Below are 20,321 nucleotides of genomic sequence, written 5' to 3'. Positions count from 1 at the left end.
TTGTATTAAGAATAATATAATTATTGTCGCTAACGGTAACTCGAACGTCCTTAAATGAGCGGAACAAATGAATGAAAATCCTTAGAGGATGTGAAGTACCGAGACACGGGGACATTCCAGGTAATTGTGAAGCCGCCGAGCTTACTAGTCCAGCTCTTGCCATGAGGACAAGGATTCACTTGAGCCAACCTTTCTTTAAAGACCACTCCGACCTGAAGTCCGCTGACATCAAAGGACTTCTGCTGTTCTTAAACAGCTCCAAATGGTTCATGAACTAGTGGTCGGAAGTGTGCCAACCTATTTTCGGTATCACAACGAACCCTTTGGTCTAAGGCCAGTCTAAGTCGGTTAGAGTGGCTGTCCTGGGTGGACTGTCCTTTTTAGAGTAAATTTTTTGTTAAAAATACACGGATCATGTATATCTAACGATTGGAAGTTTCTGAGACAATACTTCTATCTCAGAAACTTTTTTTTTCCAGTAAACCAAAAGTTCCGTGTGAGTTCCAGTAAACCAAAAGTCCAGTATCGAAAATTAAAAAGTAAGAACACCGGAGCATAAAAAGTAAAAAATTATTAATTTCACATGAAAATTTGATATTGCCCCTCCGAAAAAATTCCCTAGATCCGCACTTGGTAATTAATTGAAGTGTTTTTCTTTAAATAAAATTGAAAAAATCTAAGAGGTATGCAGTTCTATTTATAAAAATTTCAAAGATATTTGATAAAATTAATTAGTAAAACAATATTTAAAAATATATTTATTTACAAATTAATTTGTTATTAGTTAGTGTTTAGAATTGTAATAATCAGACTTATGTCTATAACATAATTAGGATGTTTGCCAAAAATTCTTTTGAGTAAAGATAAAATACCAACATAAATTTTAATTATTTCATGTTTAATAAACAAACACACATATTTTAACGCTTCATATCAGTGACGATTCCCCTTACTTAACACAAAGTATTTATAGTAAATTATAGTAATAATAATAATTCGTAATGAACTTCATCATTCAAGATCAAATAAATATTCTTTGGTTTTAAAAATAAATGTTTTATTAATTTGGAGTTTAAAAGTGAAAATAAATGCTTTTATGCATATCGTAAAATTCATGCATGGTATCCAGAATTTAAAAATAATTAGGAATGCGTTAGTTTGATTGTACATCGAGATGTCTTAAAAATTGTATAAAAAGAAAATTATAATAAAATGAATTGTTAAAGGGTAGCTTCAAATTCGATGCCGGCAGCTTTGATACACTGTACTGTTTTGCTATTGAAAGCCACAAAAAGTTAGGATTTATTCAAAAAAAGGCCAAAAAATGATAAGACATAAAATCTTAGATGCTGCAATAGTAATTTGTGCACAGTAGACCTGTCGTAATCCCACTCCTGACTTATCCGGCACTCCTTGTATTCCGACATAACTATAACGGTAATTACAATGTATACTCACTGTCAAAAAAAATGCTACAGTTAAAACATTCTAAGCGTACTCATCATATGTTATATTATAAAACACAAACTGTAACACTTAGAATGTTTTAAAACGAGCATTTTTTTTGACATTGAGTATAGATTTATTATAAATGCATGAATTATTCGGGGCTGAAAATGATCGAAATCTTATCACTCTGATATGTAATTTGTCAGATTACAAAGTATTCTTTTTCAAAAAGTTCCGAACTCTAGAGGTGTTCATAAAATCACCTAATTAGTCCATTTCCGGTTGTCTGTCTGTCTGTCGTCTGTCCGTCTGTCATCACGATAACTCAAAAACAAAAATGATATCAAGTTGAAATTTTTACAGCGTGCTCAGGACGTAAAAGATCGACGAAGTTACGAAGTCGAGTTCGTAAATGAGCATTATAAGTCAATTGGGTCTTGGGTCCGTAGGACTCAGCTTGTAAACCGTTAGAAAGAGAACAAAAGTTTAAATATAAAAAAAGTTCGTTATAAAAAAATAAACAACTTTTGTTTGAAACATTTTTTTGTAAACATCACTGTGTACCCGATTGAGTCATCACACTGTCTATACATGGTATTTCAATAATTAACTCAGTCAATTGTTTGTTTTCACTTGTTTTTGATAAAATTAATAGATTTCATTTCAGACAAAGTTTTAAAACCTTTTTACTAGGTTGTCGGATTCTATGGTGTGTCCCACCCCAGGACAGCCATTCTAACCTAACCTAACCTAACCTAACCTCTTAGGTAGTTAAATCATTTTTTTAAACTAAATGCACTTCTTGATAAAGAAATATTAAATTTGAAATAATAATTCCTTAACCACATAAAATATAATCAGCAGTATATTTATAGCGATGATGATAAAAATCTTAATTTGATTATTTCAATGTAAAAGACTTAATCATATTATTACTCTGAATTTCTTTAGATAAAACTACTTGGTTGACCGTCAACCGTCAGTACCGTCACCATTATGATTCTTGTTTTATATGTTATTTTATACCTCAATTTAAAAGTGATGTAATAAATTTAATAATAATGATTTAATTTATTACTTGATTAATAATATTATTTTACTATTCAATATTATAATTACCTGCTATGTTGTTATGTAAAGTTGAATCCCACCAAAAACATAAATGTGTAAAAAGGCGTAGATGAATTCCAATAAACTCAATTACGTCAGCCCAAAAAAGTTGTGAAATCCCGTAGAGAAAAAAATTATTCGAAAAAAAATTATAAAAATGGCATAAATTTATTGAGTAACTTTTCCGTAAAGAAACATTAAAGTATTACATTAGCAACTTTTCGGTGACTTCATACCTACACGCACCTGTATAGGAGAACAAAAGATAATCGTTAACCCCCTACTATCTCCCTCCTCCCCTCTAATGTTATGACGTTATAATTTTTTCACAACTTTTATTAAACATCAAAATTTAAATTTAAACAATCAAAGTATTCTTTAGATTAAAGTCAAGCACCTACTTAACAAAGGCCTAATTTTTTTACTAAAGTACGAAAATTGTTGGTTTAAATTTCTTGTGTAAGTTTCTCCTTAGTACGTATTTATTTAATATTTTACTTCGCAAGTTTTCGGAATACAAAAAACGAATCTAAAAATAAAAAACTTGCGAAGTAAAATATTAAATAAATACGTACTAAGGAGAAACTTACACAAGAAATTTAAACCAACAATTTTCGTACTTTAGTAAAAAAATTAGGCCTTTGTTAAGTAGGTGCTTGACTTTAATCTAAAGAATACTTTGATTGTTTAAATTTAAATTTTGATGTTTAATAAAAGTTGTGAAAAAATTATAACGTCATAACATTAGAGGGGAGGAGGGAGATAGTAGGGGGTTAACGATTATCTTTTGTTCTCCTATACAGGTGCGTGTAGGTATGAAGTCACCGAAAAGTTGCTAATGTAATACTTTAATGTTTCTTTACGGAAAAGTTACTCAATAAATTTATGCCATTTTTATAATTTTTTTTCGAATAATTTTTTTCTCTACGGGATTTCACAACTTTTTTGGGCTGACGTAATTGAGTTTATTGGAATTCATCTACGCCTTTTTACACATTTATGTTTTTGGTGGGATATCACTTCTTTTTGCCAGGCAATAGTATTTAAGTTGAAAGTGTTTGTAACAATTTTAACTCACCATTATGCATACATTGAATTACTGTTGAATACTGAGCCTCGTACGTCAAGAAATATGCCGAACAAGATGTCATCAAAATAGTGTTATTTATAAATATTATAATGAAAATTTCCTTTTCATATAACTGATATTGATTATTATATAATGCATTCTATATAATTTACGCCTAATTTGCGTCCGCATGGGTAAACAGTCATGTTTTCGAAAAAATGTTTTATGCAAAAGTTGGTTATTTCTTTATAAGGAATATTTTTTACATTAAAATTTTTGTTATATCTCTAACGGTTTACAAGATGGGTTCCACAGACCCAGAAATCAATTGACGTATAATGATCATTTACGAACTTGACCTCACTTTTTACGTCCTGAGTACGCTATAAAAATTTCATCTTAATATCTCTTTTCGTTTTTGAGTTATCGTGTTGGCAGACAGATGTGCATATGGACAGACAGATATTATGTAACTGCAAATATTTAGGCCTTATTTATGGGTAATACGCACAGCTTGATTTCATAAAATAGTTCTGCACATGGATTGATCCTGAATATTACAACGGCTCATACAGGGGCCTTATATTTTGTAAGTGCGCATATTTGGGTCTTATATATTGGTATTGCGCACACTTTGATCCCATATAATTGTTCTGCGCATGGGATAATCTGGAATACAACAACTGCGCACACATTGACCTTAAATTTTGTAAGTGTGCATATTTGGGTCTTATATATTGGAAGTACGTACAGATTAATCACAAATTATAGTTCGGCCCATGCATTTATCCTAAATCTTACAACTACGCATACGCTGAATTTATATTTTGTTACTGCGCGTATGTAGGCCTAATACATTGCTAGTGCACGCATGTGGATTACATGAAATATTACTGCGCATGGGTTGATTCTAAATATTACAACTGCGCAAACAGGGACCTTATATTTTGTAAATGGGCATATTTGGTCCTTAAATATTGAAAATGCGCATAAATTAATCTCAAATTATAGTTCTGCGCATGCATTTTACCTGAATCTTAGAACTGCGCATTAGCTTCATTAATATTTTGCTACTGCGCATATGTTGGCCTTATATATTGCTAGTGCGCACATGTGGATTACATGTAATAGTACTGCGCATGGGTTGATCCTGAATATTACAACTGCGCATACAGAGACTTTATATATTGTTAGTGCGCATATTTGAGTATTATATCCGGCAAGTGCGCACAGATTAATCAATAATTATAGTTGTGCGTATGCATTTATCCTGAATCTTACAACTACGCATACGCTGAATTTATATTTTGTTTCTGCGCGTATATAGGCCTTATATATTGCTAGTACACGCATGTGGATTACATGATGTAGTACTGCGCATGGGTTGATTCTAAATATTACAACTGCGCAAACGGGAACCCTATATTTTGTAAATGGGCATATTTGGTCCTTAAATATTGAAAATGCGCATAAATTAATCACAAATGATAGTTCTGCGCATGCATTTTACCTGAATCTTAGAACTGCGTATTAGCTTGGTTAATATTTTGCTACTGCGCATATGTAGGCCTTATATATTGCATGTGCGCACATGTGGATTACATGTAATAATACTGCGCATGGGTTGATCCTGAATATTACAACTGCACATACAGGGACTTTATATTTTGTTAGTGCGCATATTTGGGTATTATATCCGGGAAGTGCCCACAGATTAATCAATAATTATAGTTGTGCGCATGCATTTATCCTGAATCTTGCAACTGCGCATACGCTAAATTTATATTTTGTTACTGCGCACATGTAGGCCTTAAAAATTGCTTGTGCGCACACGAGGATTACATGTAATAGTACTGCGCATAGGTTGACCCTCAATTCAAGCAAGTCTCTGTCGAATGTCCAAAATCGCATCTTTCTATAATTTAGAAGTCCCTTAGAATCGGTATAGCTGAATCATTTATAGATAAATCAATTATAGTGGAAGTGATGGAAAAATAATAACGCCACTAACCTTACCATGTTTTGTTATCAAATCTAAACGTGTATACAAAATTTCAACTCAATCGGTTGAAGATATCTGCTTTAAAATTGAGTAATAACATCCCCCCCCCATTTAACAAAATATGGCGGAAGCGAAGAGAAAATTTGATCAAGTCAACCATAAAAATTCAATGTCATTCAAAGTCAGCGTGCTTACAAAATTTCAACGTAATCGATTGAGGGTGTCGGCTTCAAAATTGGGTTGCAAGATTATTTATTGTTGAACATAACAATACCATTGTTTTAAAGAAAATAAAATTCGTTGTCATAGCAACCGTTAGTAGTGAACACTACAAGACATACAAGCAAAATGGCTTAAAACTTCTTGTGAAATTATATTTATACTTTTTTTAAATTTAAGGACAAAAAAAGTTGGATTTTGCATTAACGAAAAAAACAGGACTGGTTATTTACTTTCTCGAGGGAAAATGATTGTTTTTTCGAAAAAATGTTTCAAACAAAAGTTGTTTATTTTTATGTAAGGAACATTTTTTACATTTAAACTTTTGTTCTATCTCTTACCGTTTTTCCGAAAATTGCAATTTAATTTTTTACTTTATTTGCTTTTCACGGGAAAACAATTACCTTTACAACAAAATTTTTCATACAGAATTGTTTAATTTTATGCAAGGAACATTTTTTGCATTTAAACTTTTGTTCTATCTCTTACAGTTTTCGCTATAAAAGCAAATTAAAATTTTCCTAATTAATGTAACATAATAATTTTAATATGTTTTCTACATGGTACTTTGAATTTCATAGGGTCTTAGTAATAAGATATATTTTATTTAATTTTTATAATATTTTAAGTTGGAAATATTGAAATACACAATTAATTTTTGAATATTTATTTAATATTTATTCAAATTTAATCAATATTTAATTAAAATTATATAAATAACAAATTTTTAAGCGTATTTTAGTTTTCCCATACAAATTGTATAGGAAAAAAAACTAGCCTTCTGATTGGTTCATATTTTCCCATGTATTTTTAATAGGGCTAAAAATGCACTTTTAATTAGCGAAATTTCCCATTTCCCGTTAAAAATTTTGATATTTGGAAGTTTTTCTGGGGTATGATTTTTCTCTAATTTATTTTAATGAAAACCGCATCTTTATACCATTTCTCAGTTTTGCTGTGAATTTATGTCAGTGAGTGACAAAATTTCGGGGCGTGGCCGTTTTTTGACGCGTTATTGCTCGGAAACGATGAGAGCCGTGAACGTGAGCTTTGATTTACGGCGTCCCAGGGTATATATCTCCTTAAGTTGAAAAGCGCAACATTATAGCTCAAGTAGTTTCTGAGATATAAGGGTGTGAAAAAGGGCTATTTGACGTCCTGTATATATAGTCACAGCAAAAGCATACACATTTCACATATACATTCACATATACATCATCATACATTACACTTTCAATTTTCGATTTTCCATTTTAAACTAATCTACGATTCGCACTGCTGTGCTATATGATATGACGTATTCTTTTTTTAAATAATCAGTATCCTTTGATATTATATCAATACGTTACTCTCTTCATTTGATACATATTAATAAAATTTCATTTGTAAGATTTTATGTCAATTATATTTCAATTATATAAATAATATTATATATTTTCTCAATACATAAGTTAAGTAACAAAAAATTTGATTAACAAGATAAATTTATAAATGATATTACTCTCAACAAATACTCTAATACTATATTTTATCATACATTTTTTTTATATTTAAAATAAATATTATAATATATAAATACTTATATCAGTATAAAATTTCTTTATATAATTATGAAAAAATTAATTTAATAGTTAATTATTGATATTAATGCATAAATAAAAGTATTTTCTAATGAAATATATTTTGTCAATGTTCGATTAACACATTTCATAATAATACGTTTTCATTATTGACAAAAAAAGTTTTTCTAATAATGAAATCTTATATTATAATATATATATTTATATATATTAAATTTTTTAATTATTTATATACTAATAATTTATAATAAATCAATATTAAATAAATACTAAAAACTAAAAACATATACTTTTTAAGTTTACCTTGAAAATATTATTGTTTTGTATGGTTGAAATAATTAATATTAAACTATGTTTATTAATAATTGTTAATAAAACAATTAAATATATTTTAATTTATAAAATAAATATTATTATTAAATTTATAATTTATTATTTTATATATTATAGAAATTGAAAAAATAAATCATGTTTACTACAACAGTAAATTAGAAATACTATTTAATTTTTATGTGTTTTCTACATGGTACTTTGAATTTCATAGGGTCTTATTGTAGACGAAATATTTAATCTAATTTTTATAATATTTTGAGTTGGAAATATTGAAATACACAGATAATTTTTGATTATTTATTTAATATTTATTCAAATTTAATCAATATTTAATTAAAATTATATAAATAACAAATTTTTAAGCGTATTTAAGTTTTACCATACAAATTGTATAGGAAAAAAAACAAGCCTTCTGATTGGTTCATATTTTATCATGTATTTTTAATAGGGATTAAAATGCACCTTTAATTAGCGAAATTTCCCATTTCCCGTTAAAAATATTGAATTACACAATTAATTTTTGAATATTTATATAATATTTATTCAAATTTAATCAATATTTAATTAAAATTATATAAATAACAAATTTTTAAGCGTATTTAAGTTTTACCATACAAATTGTATAGGAAAAAAAACTAGCCTTCTGATTGGTTCATATTTTACCATGTATTTTAAATACGGAAAAAATGCACCTTTAATTAGCGAAATTTCCCATTTCCCGTTAAAAATTTTGATATTTGGAAGTTTTTCTGGGGTATGATTTTTTTCTAATTTATTTTAATGAAAACCGCATCTTGATACCATTTCTCAGTTTTGCTGTGAATTTATATGAGTCAGTAACAAAATTTCGGGGCGTGGCCGTTTTTTGACGCGTTATTGCTCGGAAACGATGAGAGCCGTGAACGTGAGCTTTGATTTACGGCGTCCCAGGGTAAATATCTACTTAAGTTGAAAGTTTCAACATTATAGCTCAAGTAGTTTCTGAGATATAAGGGTGTGAAAAAGGGCTATTTTATGTCCTGTATATATAGTCACAGCAAAAGCATACACATTTCACATATACAGCATACATTATACACTTTCAATTTTCGATTTTCCATTTTTTTTAAATTAATCTACGATACGCACTGCTGTGCTATATGATTTAAAGGCTATTATTAATTTAATGGTTTGCTTAAATATAAAATTAGTTTATTGGTTATTATTGTTATTATTAAGATTCATATCTATGTATTATAATAAAATATAGATCCATATTTATTGGTTAAAATGTTTAGAGACACTAAACAACTATAAAAGATGAAATTGAATTGGTTAGGATATTGTACAATGTTGCTTAAAAAAGGTAGTAGTTTGTCTATTTGGGAACCTTTCATGCTAACGCTTGACGCTGAGTTGGAGTTTGTATACACTGGGTTTTCTCGGAGAAAATCGATCTAGAGAAAATTCGATCTAGTGGGTTTCATTTTTAGAAAACGTCGTTTTCTCTCGGAAACGGCTCCAACGATTTTCATGTAATTTGGTATGCAGGGAGTTTCAAGGGGGAAAAATCGATCTAGCTATAGATTTGAATTTTGGAAAACATCGTTTTATCTCGGAAACTATTTTCCAAAAAAAAAAAAAAAAAAACAATAATAACGAGCAAAGCTCGTTCATCCAGGTACTTATCATTTATACGTAAATTATGGTTGTATCACAACACTATATCGGAAAATGATTAAAAAATTATAACTTAGAATTCATAAAATGCATCGTTTTGGTTCAGGTTTATCTAAAATAAAATTTTCAATAAATATAAAGTTGTTAACTAATAAAATCAGACTATGTATTCTTAACACAGAATACATAATTTTATGTATTTAATCACGACTTATTATTCGTTTTAGTCACGTAATTCATTATATTTCGGATAAGAAATTATTGTAGCCACCCCGAAAATCAAAATCAAATTTTATAATACGTTAACACATTTTGATTGTGCTTATTGATAACTGGAAGTTACAACTCCGGCAACTGACGATAATAATTCGTACTGATTAAATTTGGAAAATGTACCCGTTTTCAGTAGTCCCAATTTAGAATACCAGATGGCAATACTTGTACATAACATTTTTAAAGACCAATAAAAATATTCAAATTCAATAAACCCGCCACCAGGCGATAATAATTCGGACTAATTAAAGCAGGAAAGGGATCCTTTTTTAGTCGTTCCAATTTAGAATACCAGGTTATTTTCCATTTATCAATAGTCAAATATTTGATCTGAAATAATTCGCGAAAATAAATTGAGATCGATTTGACATCTTAACAGTTTGTGAATCTCTATCAGAATTCGATGTATTTGACAAAGTGGGATGTTAGAAATGGGTTAATATTATTCAAGGGGTTTTTGGGGCGAAAAATTGATCTAGCTAGGTTTCATTTTTAGAAAATTTTGTTTAATCCGTGTTTTCAAGAAAAACTGAAACAAACTGCAAAATATGACTCTTTCTGACATCTATTGGTGTTTATCGTAGTTAACGAAATAAAGTACATTACCGGGACATTCAAATTGGTATTTGTCTGGAGATATTTTAAACGATTTTTATACTAGTGATAAAATTTGTGTTTTTTTTACTCAAAAAATACCGAGCAAAGCCAGGCCATCCAGGTACTGAATAATAATAAAATAATCATGAATACAAAAATTTACTTATTAACGAATAACTGATCTGATTCAAATGACATGACGCCTTGTAATTTAATTATTCCCATGAAAGCAAATTGTTTTTTGGATGTCACACCAAAGGTGTGTTTTAAGTACCAATCAATTAATTTCCAATGTCGCTAAAAATATTGATTAAAAACACACCATTATGCAATTATTTGCATAAAAATAAATTATGATCTAATAATATATATTTATCGAATAAGAACTTTCTATAAAATAATAATTATTACTTAGTTTATACAAAAAAACTAATAGTAATCACATAAAAAATAGGTGCGGTATTATTTTAGAGTAGGTTGTTTAATTTGAAGAGGCGTTTGAATACCCACACTAAAATGTATTACTTACTTTATGCCGGTACACTTTGGAATCTTGTAATAGTAAAAAAATAAATTTGCAGTTTATTACCAAGCTACTACCTACGAAAGTAGATTTTCTGATTCTGTTATCCGCTTAATAACATTTTTATATTTTTACTAAATCGGTCAATATTCCCATTAATGTTGAGGCTTGAGATATATTTTTGGTTGGATAAGACGTAGCAAGAGATTCAATCGTTTTAAAATAAACTTACCCATACAATCCGTAGAATGAACTGACACAATCCGTTAAGCGCATAAAAATGAAATGACTGCTTCAATAATATTAACTCAGGCCCGTGCGCAGGGCACTTGACATCTACACTGCGATGGATATTGAGGTAGGGTAAAGCGTTTAGTCGATATTCTGACATAAGGAGCGTTTTTTCGTCGCTTATGTCACAGGTAAAACTGCCAGGACGCGAAGCATTTGTTAGATTTTTGGAAACGCATCTTCATTGCAAATATCGAGTGTTTCTAGTGAATTACGACATCCTGTCAGGCAATGCGTTTTTGCCAAATTTTAACTTCGACGACTCAGATATTACGGATGTCATCGGTCAAAATTAAAGAGTATGGTTCAAAAAGTTGAGCGCGGTGGGAAGGTTGACCACCAAATACCACCCACCCCCCATCAGCGCGATTTTTTATTTTCAGCGAAAAGCAATCGTGTTTTTTAAATTTAGCAGTAGTATTATGCATTTTCTTGAGTTTATTTATTTTATTGAGGGTATTTATATTGTCTCACTTTAATGAACATAGTAATGGATTTACTTAGAAATATTTATTTTACTAGCGATATCTCTAAACTTAGCTACATTAAATAATGAAATGTATTTTCTTTTTGGTAAATGTACTATTTTATTGGATTTTTTCAACTTGTTTAAGACATAGCAAACTATTTCGTTATGTTTTCAAGACATAGCAAACTATTAAAAAAAATGATAACGAACGGATCTATATTGTATAACAAAGTTTCAAAAAAGAAAAATTGAATATAATTTTAATTTATTTGTTTATTATTAGTAATGTCACGAATATTACATATTTATTTAACTGAAATTTGAATAAATAATTCAGTGAACTTCAATAAAAGTCATAATTGGTCATATGCAGAATAATTTAATGTTTAGTGTTCCAAATAATTTTTATTTATAAATTTATATATTTCAAAATTTTTGTACGTACAATAATATAAAACAATATTTTCGTTTGAGATTGAATAGTCTTGAATTTACACTTATTTTGCGAATCTTACTCATTTTACTTTTTGAGCCTCTATGCACCAAAACTTAGAATAGATGTTATTTTAGATTTTCTAGTTTTTTTCTCAGATTTTTAAATAATTACCAGATTGAATGTACAATGTTCTTATTTTAGCGCGATTCTCGGGGCTGCAGGATCGAAATTAGAACTGTAAAGACACCGGAAAAGGCAAATTTGGGGAACCAATCCAAAAATCACTCATTAAAATAATATTGTGAAAATTCAAAGTAAAAAAACAGTATTTAGCCGATCAAAAATTTTTTATTCAAATTTTATACTAACTGGTAGAATATATCTATTGAAGTGAAGTTTTAAGTAATTGATATAGCAAACACTAGGGGTGTGAAATTTAAATTTAATCTACTGACAGCAAATAATTTTGTGAATCAGAATAAACAAATTTTCAAAAGAGGTTCCCAGGTCACTGCTAGTGCAACATTTGAGATGAGAAGTGCTCATCATTTAACCTTGATCTTCTCGACATCCTTACACTACTTTGATATAAATCATTAGTTAAATGGAATAGTTTATGAGGTACTCTTTATAAAACTATATAAACATTTGTTTTGCATATACCGTGTGGGTAGCTAAAGTTGTTGTTATTCATTGCATTAATGATTTTTTATTTAATGTAACTTATGTAAAAGATAAATTCACAAATACTAGCATACATACAATAAAATCATCAATTCTAAATGAAATGCTGATGTCATAGGTAATAAATATAAATGTGATAGCAAAAAATAAAAACTAAAAACTACTTCATGAATTATCATTGAAACTAATGTCGTAATAATACACGAATATGATAAATATCGTTCATAAGAAAACCTTACCGCCATGCCATGCTATAGTAGATGAAACATTTGTTTTGTTTTTTAACTGTTTTAAATATCAAATTGTAAAATAGTGTCCTTGACAAACATTTTATAATGTGCGTTGGATGGTCACATGCTAGCATGATAATCACATTTTTATGTTTCTCTCACATGAATGATGCTAAAACAGCATCTCAGCACGCTAACCTTGTGCCATATTTTTCACTATTTTATTTCGAGCAAATATATTTACGTTTCATTGCAACGTTAAAAAAATACTGATAAATGATAATCCGTCAAATTGTCTGAAATTACCGTTCGAAGTGAGTAACTGTCAAGATAAAAAGTTCAACCATAGGCAAGTAATAAATTTTTTCGGATCTGAGGACACTGGGATCTCAAGGAAAGTCTCTGGAAGACATTTTTTGTATTTTTAAAGATCTGCCTATAAATACCTCACTTTTGTATAAAACTGAGCGATAAAACTTTTTGCTTACTCATTCTATTTTCAGGGATATTTTTGGAAAGGTGTTTAAATAAAATTTAAGTTTACTAGTGACTTTTCTTTTCACGCGAAAATTAAGTCGGATATACGCCCCATGTTATTGCTAATGAAATTGGACCCATCGGTGTGTTGACATGGATTTTTAACCAGAAAGTCGAAAATTACAAAATACTGCAAATTCACGCTATTCAGAGGGAGTTCACCCGAAAGGCTAATTGTCTGTTCACCGAAAGAACCCTTTCTAACTCAGTATTAAGTTTAGTTAGTTCTTTGCCTCCACCCTAAGATATTATAGACATTATAGACTAAGTCTATAATATCAGCGAAAATACATATTTGCACGCAACGAAGCCGCAAGAAAAAGGTAGTTATTTTCATAAAAGGACTGGGCTACCCTTCCTTGATTAGTAATGACCCAAGTCTTGCAAGACTAAATCTTTGCTCATAACTACTCAATCTAAAATAATGCTACACGCAGTTCTAGCAAAATCTTTAAAAGGCTATCGTTTGAATTGACACGTTTCCTTTACAATTTGTTTACTTAAAAATTAATGAAGTTATTTATCATTTTAACTGTTTTTAACGGCCTAAATTAACGAATGTACTAAGTAATAAAACTTCTTTCAAGGTAGATATTTCTTGTGCTCATGGACTTTTTATTTAACATTAAATTGAAGCATTCCCGGATTTGGAAGCAATTTGGTTTAACAAATAAAGGAAAAATTTGTTTAGATAGTTTGGCGATAATAATTCGTACTAATTAACATTGAAAAAAGATCCGTTTTCAGTAGTTCCAATTTAGACTAACAGGTTACTTACCAATTTATCAATAATATCCAGTCTTTAGAAATCCACCGAATGTGTACTCATTGGGAATTTTCTAAACTATACATGATTACATCGACACGACAATTAAGCCAAAGATTAAGAGATAATACCTATATTTAATTTATGTTTTCAATTAATGCACTTTATTACTCATAAAACAAAATTAAGCCATGCAATGAGATACTTAAATACCTTAGTATTATTTAGATAAAAAATAAAAATTATTGATATTTTTTAATTAAAAAAGTATGATTCATTCTTTTGAAAGACTCAAATTTCCCTGAATTTATTAAACAATAATGATAAACCACAAAAAAATGTAATCAATTTCAAAATTTTTGCATGATTGATTGATAACGAACGATATTTACTTTAACTTGAATAATATAAAATACCTTTTTATACACAGTTTTCTTAAAAGTTATTGTATCGTGTTATCTCATTGTGTTCTTGTCATTTGAGTGTGGGAGTTTTAGCTCAGATTAAAAATGGATTATGCAATGGAACAATATAAAGGTTTACGACCAATTAGTAGTAACTTGGTCGCGAACTGGAAATAAAACTCCAAGTTAGATTATAAATCAGAAGCCTGGGATATGTTAGAATTCAGTATAGTATGTTTTCCTTCATACACTTTTTACACTCGATGTAAGGGTGCGTCCATAAACTACGTGGTTCAATTCCTGCCTATTTGGAATCCCTCTCTCTCTCTTCACGTAGCCTACCGTACCTTTTACTATGATCTCTCCTTGGATGAAATCTTATTTTTGAAGTGAAAACTTCGTTGGCACGTTGAGCACTTTTGGGTGAATAAAACTCGTGTCATCGGTGTTTGAAATTGAATTCCTCTCAAACAGATGGACAGATTTTGTAGAAATTTTGTGTGCGTGTTCCAGTGGATTCGAAGATGGTTTAGATTCACAATTCGGTCCACCACAAAATGTTTTGAGGTTTACGTACCCAAAAAATTAAGACCCATGAAATAAATGGTGGAAACGCATATAAATAATATATTACATTACATCTTACTATTCAAATGTATTTATTTGCGCTCCTACCATTGTTATCTAGAATTGTGAAAACTATTTGAATAGTATTGAGGTATTATTTATTATTATTCAGTTTACTTGTCGGGAAAATAAAATAACAATAAAAAAAACGAAAACCACTTTTTTGCAATCCTGTTTTTCGACAATTTTTAGCTTTCGATTTAAAAAGATTAATATCTTTGATTGTACTAGAAAATTATTTCCAATTATAAGTTAGGTATCATTATTTATTAGTTTAACAATTATTAAGGATAAAGTTTTATAATTTATAATAAAGTCTAAATATAAAATAAATGGGTTTTTTTCTCGTAACTACTGAACCAAAAGTAGATTGAAATCATGAAAAATAAGTCATTAAAATCCTTGAAAAATTAAAAAACAAGTAGAAAAATCATCTTGTATTAAAAAATTACATCAGGTTTTATATATTTTTATTAATTAAAACTGGTAATTATTTAATTAATGGATCAAGTATAAAAATAACATTTTTATTTATTTATATTTAAATATAAAAATAGGTTTCCGTTTTCGGCAAGGTTGTCTCATACGAAAACAATTTTCTATAATTATTATAAATATTAATAATAATCTATAATTATAAATAATAATCGTAAATGGAAGAAATTGGAATTGATTAGCATAATATTTTAAATATTTATTGTCATCATATTCCACAAAAAAATTAAACAATAGGTGAAAAAAAAATTTGAAAAAATTTATGGTCTTATATCATCCATAATTAATTTATTAAATATATTTCTGCTTTATGACTATTTATTATTTTTTACCTAACTAAAAACAGGAAATTATCGCGGAGTGTTTGATAAATGTTGGAACTTTAAAAACATTTCGGAAATAAATTTTCAATTTCTACTTTTCTTCGAAGATATACAAAATCTTGAATTATAATTAAAAATGAGCAAAATTGAGTTTTGTTAAATATTATAATTTCTAATTAGCTCAGTTGGTTAAGGCGTAACCAATTCCGTCCGCAGTATGCTTAGGGTAGTGGGTTCGATTCCCACCGTCGCAACAAAATTAATTTAATTAATAGTTGTGATGGGCTGGTGTAGTGCAAGGTATATGCATGAAAGAGGTGCACTCTGCCTCTGAAATTGAGAAGCTGATAAATGAAATTAATCACATATTTGGTATAACAATGGGCTCTATAGCCTAAGTATGCCCTTCGTGGACAGCTAATATAACCTAACCTAATATTTTGATTTATTATATTTTTTTCGATTAATTGAGTTTTTCGGTAGTATTTGAAATAAAATCAAACTTTACAACATAAATAATTAAATAAATAAATTTCGCAAACTAAATTCCAGAATCAAGTTACTGGTTCAACTACTGGTTGGTGCCCAAATTGTGCCCAGAAACGTCACAAATAGTATCGACCATATATGTTTAACCATTAAAATATTAACGCAAAAAATGTTTCTTTTTTAAAATTAAACAAATTGTTTTCGTAAACGGAATAGATTCAAGCATATACAGAGTATTTAAGTAATTAAGCATATTTTATCTTTCGTTTAACAGTAACAGTTTAAAGCTGAGTTTCTCAAATTTTTATCGTATTAAATAAAAACTTGTTTTTTTTTAAAGTATTTTTCACATAAATTATTTAAAAACGACAAACTAATTATAATTTTTGGACGATTCCACTATTTGTACATTCTTCACGTCGCCTCCACCATAATTTTATTTCGTAACACATTTTCGAAGTCAGTCAGTCATCGAAATGAAAGAAAACAATAAAAAAGCTACTTAATTAAAATCAAATTCAAGTAGTTGCGATGACAGTTAAATTTTCTCAAATTAATCAGATACGGAATCCTAAAAGTTTGTAAATTTTTTTTAAATAAAAAAATATCAACATTACAATTTACGCTTATCAAAACCGTAACAAAAAAAAATCAAGGATATTGATATCAAATACAAAATAATAAACAAATACGATAAAATTTCTTAACAATTGCAAACAGAAAATTTCTTATGTAAGAAAATCTTGCAATTTATTTTCTTTTTTGATTTTGATATATATTAATATATTAAAAGCACATGCGCCCGTCTGCGCCGGTCATGGTACACGATGTTCATTTCCAATTACCGTTCAAAATGACGTCTATAATAAAAACAGTCGCGCCTGAGACGCCGGCATGTGTGTGTATATCCCCGCCAATCGTTTTTTTTACAAAAATTGATTTTAATATAAAAATAAACTATAAAATTTTCACGTGTTGTTAGACAGAGTGGTGGTTTTTACTAACACAAAAAATAATAATCGATACATTATGTGAAAAATTTACGTGTGCGGTGTTTCGGAATAAATAAATCGTGCAAAAATTGAGTTTCTAGGTCAATTGATTCATTCCATATTTAAATCGAAAAACAAACTGATTGTTATTTAATTGTTACGAAATTTTAAATAGTGCCAAAAAAATTTATAAATAGTTTTATTTAGGTCGATCCAAAAAAGTGTTGATTTTTGTATAATGTTGTGCTAGACAGAAACATGTGTGAAATTAATTAGTTAATTAAAAAATTATTTAGTGCCTTTGTAGAGTTACTTAACAATTAATTTTAATGTGGCCTTGACATTTGTTCAAAGTGTTAATTTAATTAAATTTTTTTTAATTCTTGTGTTAAAAAAATTTTAAAAAAGTTTTAATAATTTTGTTTTGCAAAAATGAAGAAACACAATTATGATTTTCGATATGAATTACAGGTGTGTTTTTATCATAACAACAAAAATATTTAACATAATTTCTCAATTAATAATATTTCTGATAAAATTCTTTTCGGAAAATATTTGTTGGATTATTTTTTAAAAATAATCACACTTGGACAGAAATTTTTGTAATTCAAGTTAATATAATGAAAGGGAAATTGGTTAAACGAAAATTGTGATATCAGATTATTATCGATAAATTTTTGGAGAGAATGCTAATCGGATTCTAAGAGAAAATGTAAACTTTGTATTACAAAAAGCGAAAGTAGAATTTATATATTGATGACTGAAAAAAAAATTAGGTTGAGTATTTTTATCCTTGTTTTGGATTAGGTTTATTAATTTTTATCCCTTAAATTCTATTATTCTATAACTTTGACAATTTTTTATCAAAACTTTCGATAAAATTAAATCTTTATGCAATTTATATAACGTAATTATAAACTTCTAGCTAAAAATTTCTGAATGATATTTTCTCGATTTTTAAGCCTGCGGTACCCCTTAAGAAAAATGCAAAAAATGGATAAAATTTGCCAAAACCACCATTTGAACAAAAATGATTTTCTAGTCTATTTTCTACCCAAAAAATTCAAAAACTGATTTCTTTTAACGATTCTGAGATATCGACTAAAGTAATCGTAAACGAGGGGGAAGGTTGATTTATTCTGAGTTATTATAACTACTCATTTAATCGATATTTCAGAAACTTGAAACGCTACACAGCAAAATCAACTATCTTGTGAAAATCACTAATCACAATTTTCTTGTGAAAAAACATAAACATGTGGCTCATTTGATCATTAAATTAATAATATTCGAAATATCTCCAGAATTGCTTCGAAATAAAAATATCTATCGTACAAGATTTTGGGTGATTCTTAAAAACTTTTTTTCACTTTAACGTTGAATTAATCCAATTTTTGTATTTTTTGGGTCAAAATTATACTTTAATTATATAAAGCTTCATCGGAATTTGAAATTTTTTTTGTGATTTCTTACAAATTCGGGCCCTTGAACTTTTGTTTCAGTAGTTACTGAGATATCGACCAAAATCGTATTCTAGGGGTGATAACTCAGACCCATTCCTTCCGTCGATACCTTTAAAGCTTATCATTCAATCTTAAAATCTTACAGATCATGTCTATGGATTATTCAGGAAAACTAAGACCTGAAAAACTTATAAATAAGAAAATCCAGCTCATTCTGACGAATAAATGCATATTTTTCGAGGTATCCCTAATAACTTCGAAGTAAAATCTTTTCGTACAGGATTTTAGGCAATATCTCAAAAACTACTCACCTAATCGTTAAATTAACTCGAATTCTTAATCAAGGGATAAGGAGATATTTGGATTATTTATTGTTTATGAGTATCTTTCGATATATACTTTAAAATATCACATTTCGATTAAGTAATTTAGCAAAATGCCGAATAAAGCTTAATCATCTAAAGGAAAAACATTACATTTCGTATAAGGATCATTTTCCAACTTAACGCACTGTATATATAATTTTAATGTTTATAATAACATATAATATATTGCATTCACTGACTGACTCGAAAGTGCAGCATATAAATTTAAATTTTATTTTTAGAAAATATATTTTTGACTGAAGATTTTATTGTTGTTTCCTTTTATTTCATTCAGTTTGCTTTCAATAATATAACATCACTTTTAACGCCCGGAAATACTTTTTTATGATGTTCTTTTTTCGATTTTATTAAGTAGTTTGTTAAGCTTCTTCAACACTTTTTATGATTTTGTGTAGTTGGTTCATAACTATTAAAATGGAAAGTATTCGTATAAATTATTCAAACTTGTCATTTACAAAAAATTTATTATCCAAAAAACGACTAAAATACTAATTTATTAGTAACGCATTAAAATTATACAAAAAATTTAAATAGTAGCATTTAAAAACAATTAAATAACTTAGGGGCTAATTGGTCGTGCTTGTTTCAAGATGGAATTTTAAGGCTGTCAAAACATTGGTAATTGTAGGGATCTGTGATCATTGATAACGTAGGGTCAGATATTTAGCATTTTGGGTTGAAAATTTTATATTAAACGCAAATTTTCATTTGGATTCTAATCGATGAAAAAAATTCGAAAAAGCAGTGTGACCCAGGATTCGACTCCTTGCCAGTTGATTTTTATGGGAGCCGATGGAATATGTTTATCTAAGTGTACTCAACAGTCATATTCATGATTCACAAAATTAAATAATCCTTATTTTCGTCAATAACTAGTTTTCAGCGAAATTTTTTAAATTTCAAATCTCGATAACG

The 20,321-nt window shown here is 28.4% G+C and overlaps 1 protein-coding gene across 15 annotated transcripts in view; it reads left to right on the top strand.

Annotated features, from left to right (window-relative positions):
* Positions 1-20,321, top strand: part of LOC123299653 (dystonin) — a 171,856-nt gene that overhangs the window by 98,799 nt on the left and 52,736 nt on the right. Inside the window, exon 1 of one of the 15 annotated variants that reach the window (XM_044882034.1) lies at positions 17,980-18,028. The exons of the other annotated variants lie outside the window; for them this stretch is intronic. Within the exon in view, the coding sequence (XP_044737969.1) occupies positions 17,990-18,028 (39 nt within the window). The 5' untranslated portion in view covers positions 17,980-17,989. Of the gene's footprint in view, positions 1-17,979; positions 18,029-20,321 lie in introns of those variants that run through there. 15 annotated transcript variants of the gene reach the window in all.

Source organism: Chrysoperla carnea, chromosome 1 (assembly GCF_905475395.1).
Source record: "Chrysoperla carnea chromosome 1, inChrCarn1.1, whole genome shotgun sequence".
Lineage (NCBI taxonomy): Eukaryota > Metazoa > Arthropoda > Insecta > Neuroptera > Chrysopidae > Chrysoperla > Chrysoperla carnea.
The sequence above is the reverse complement of the archived record's forward strand: the minus strand, read 5'-3'. Positions and strand labels throughout refer to the sequence as shown.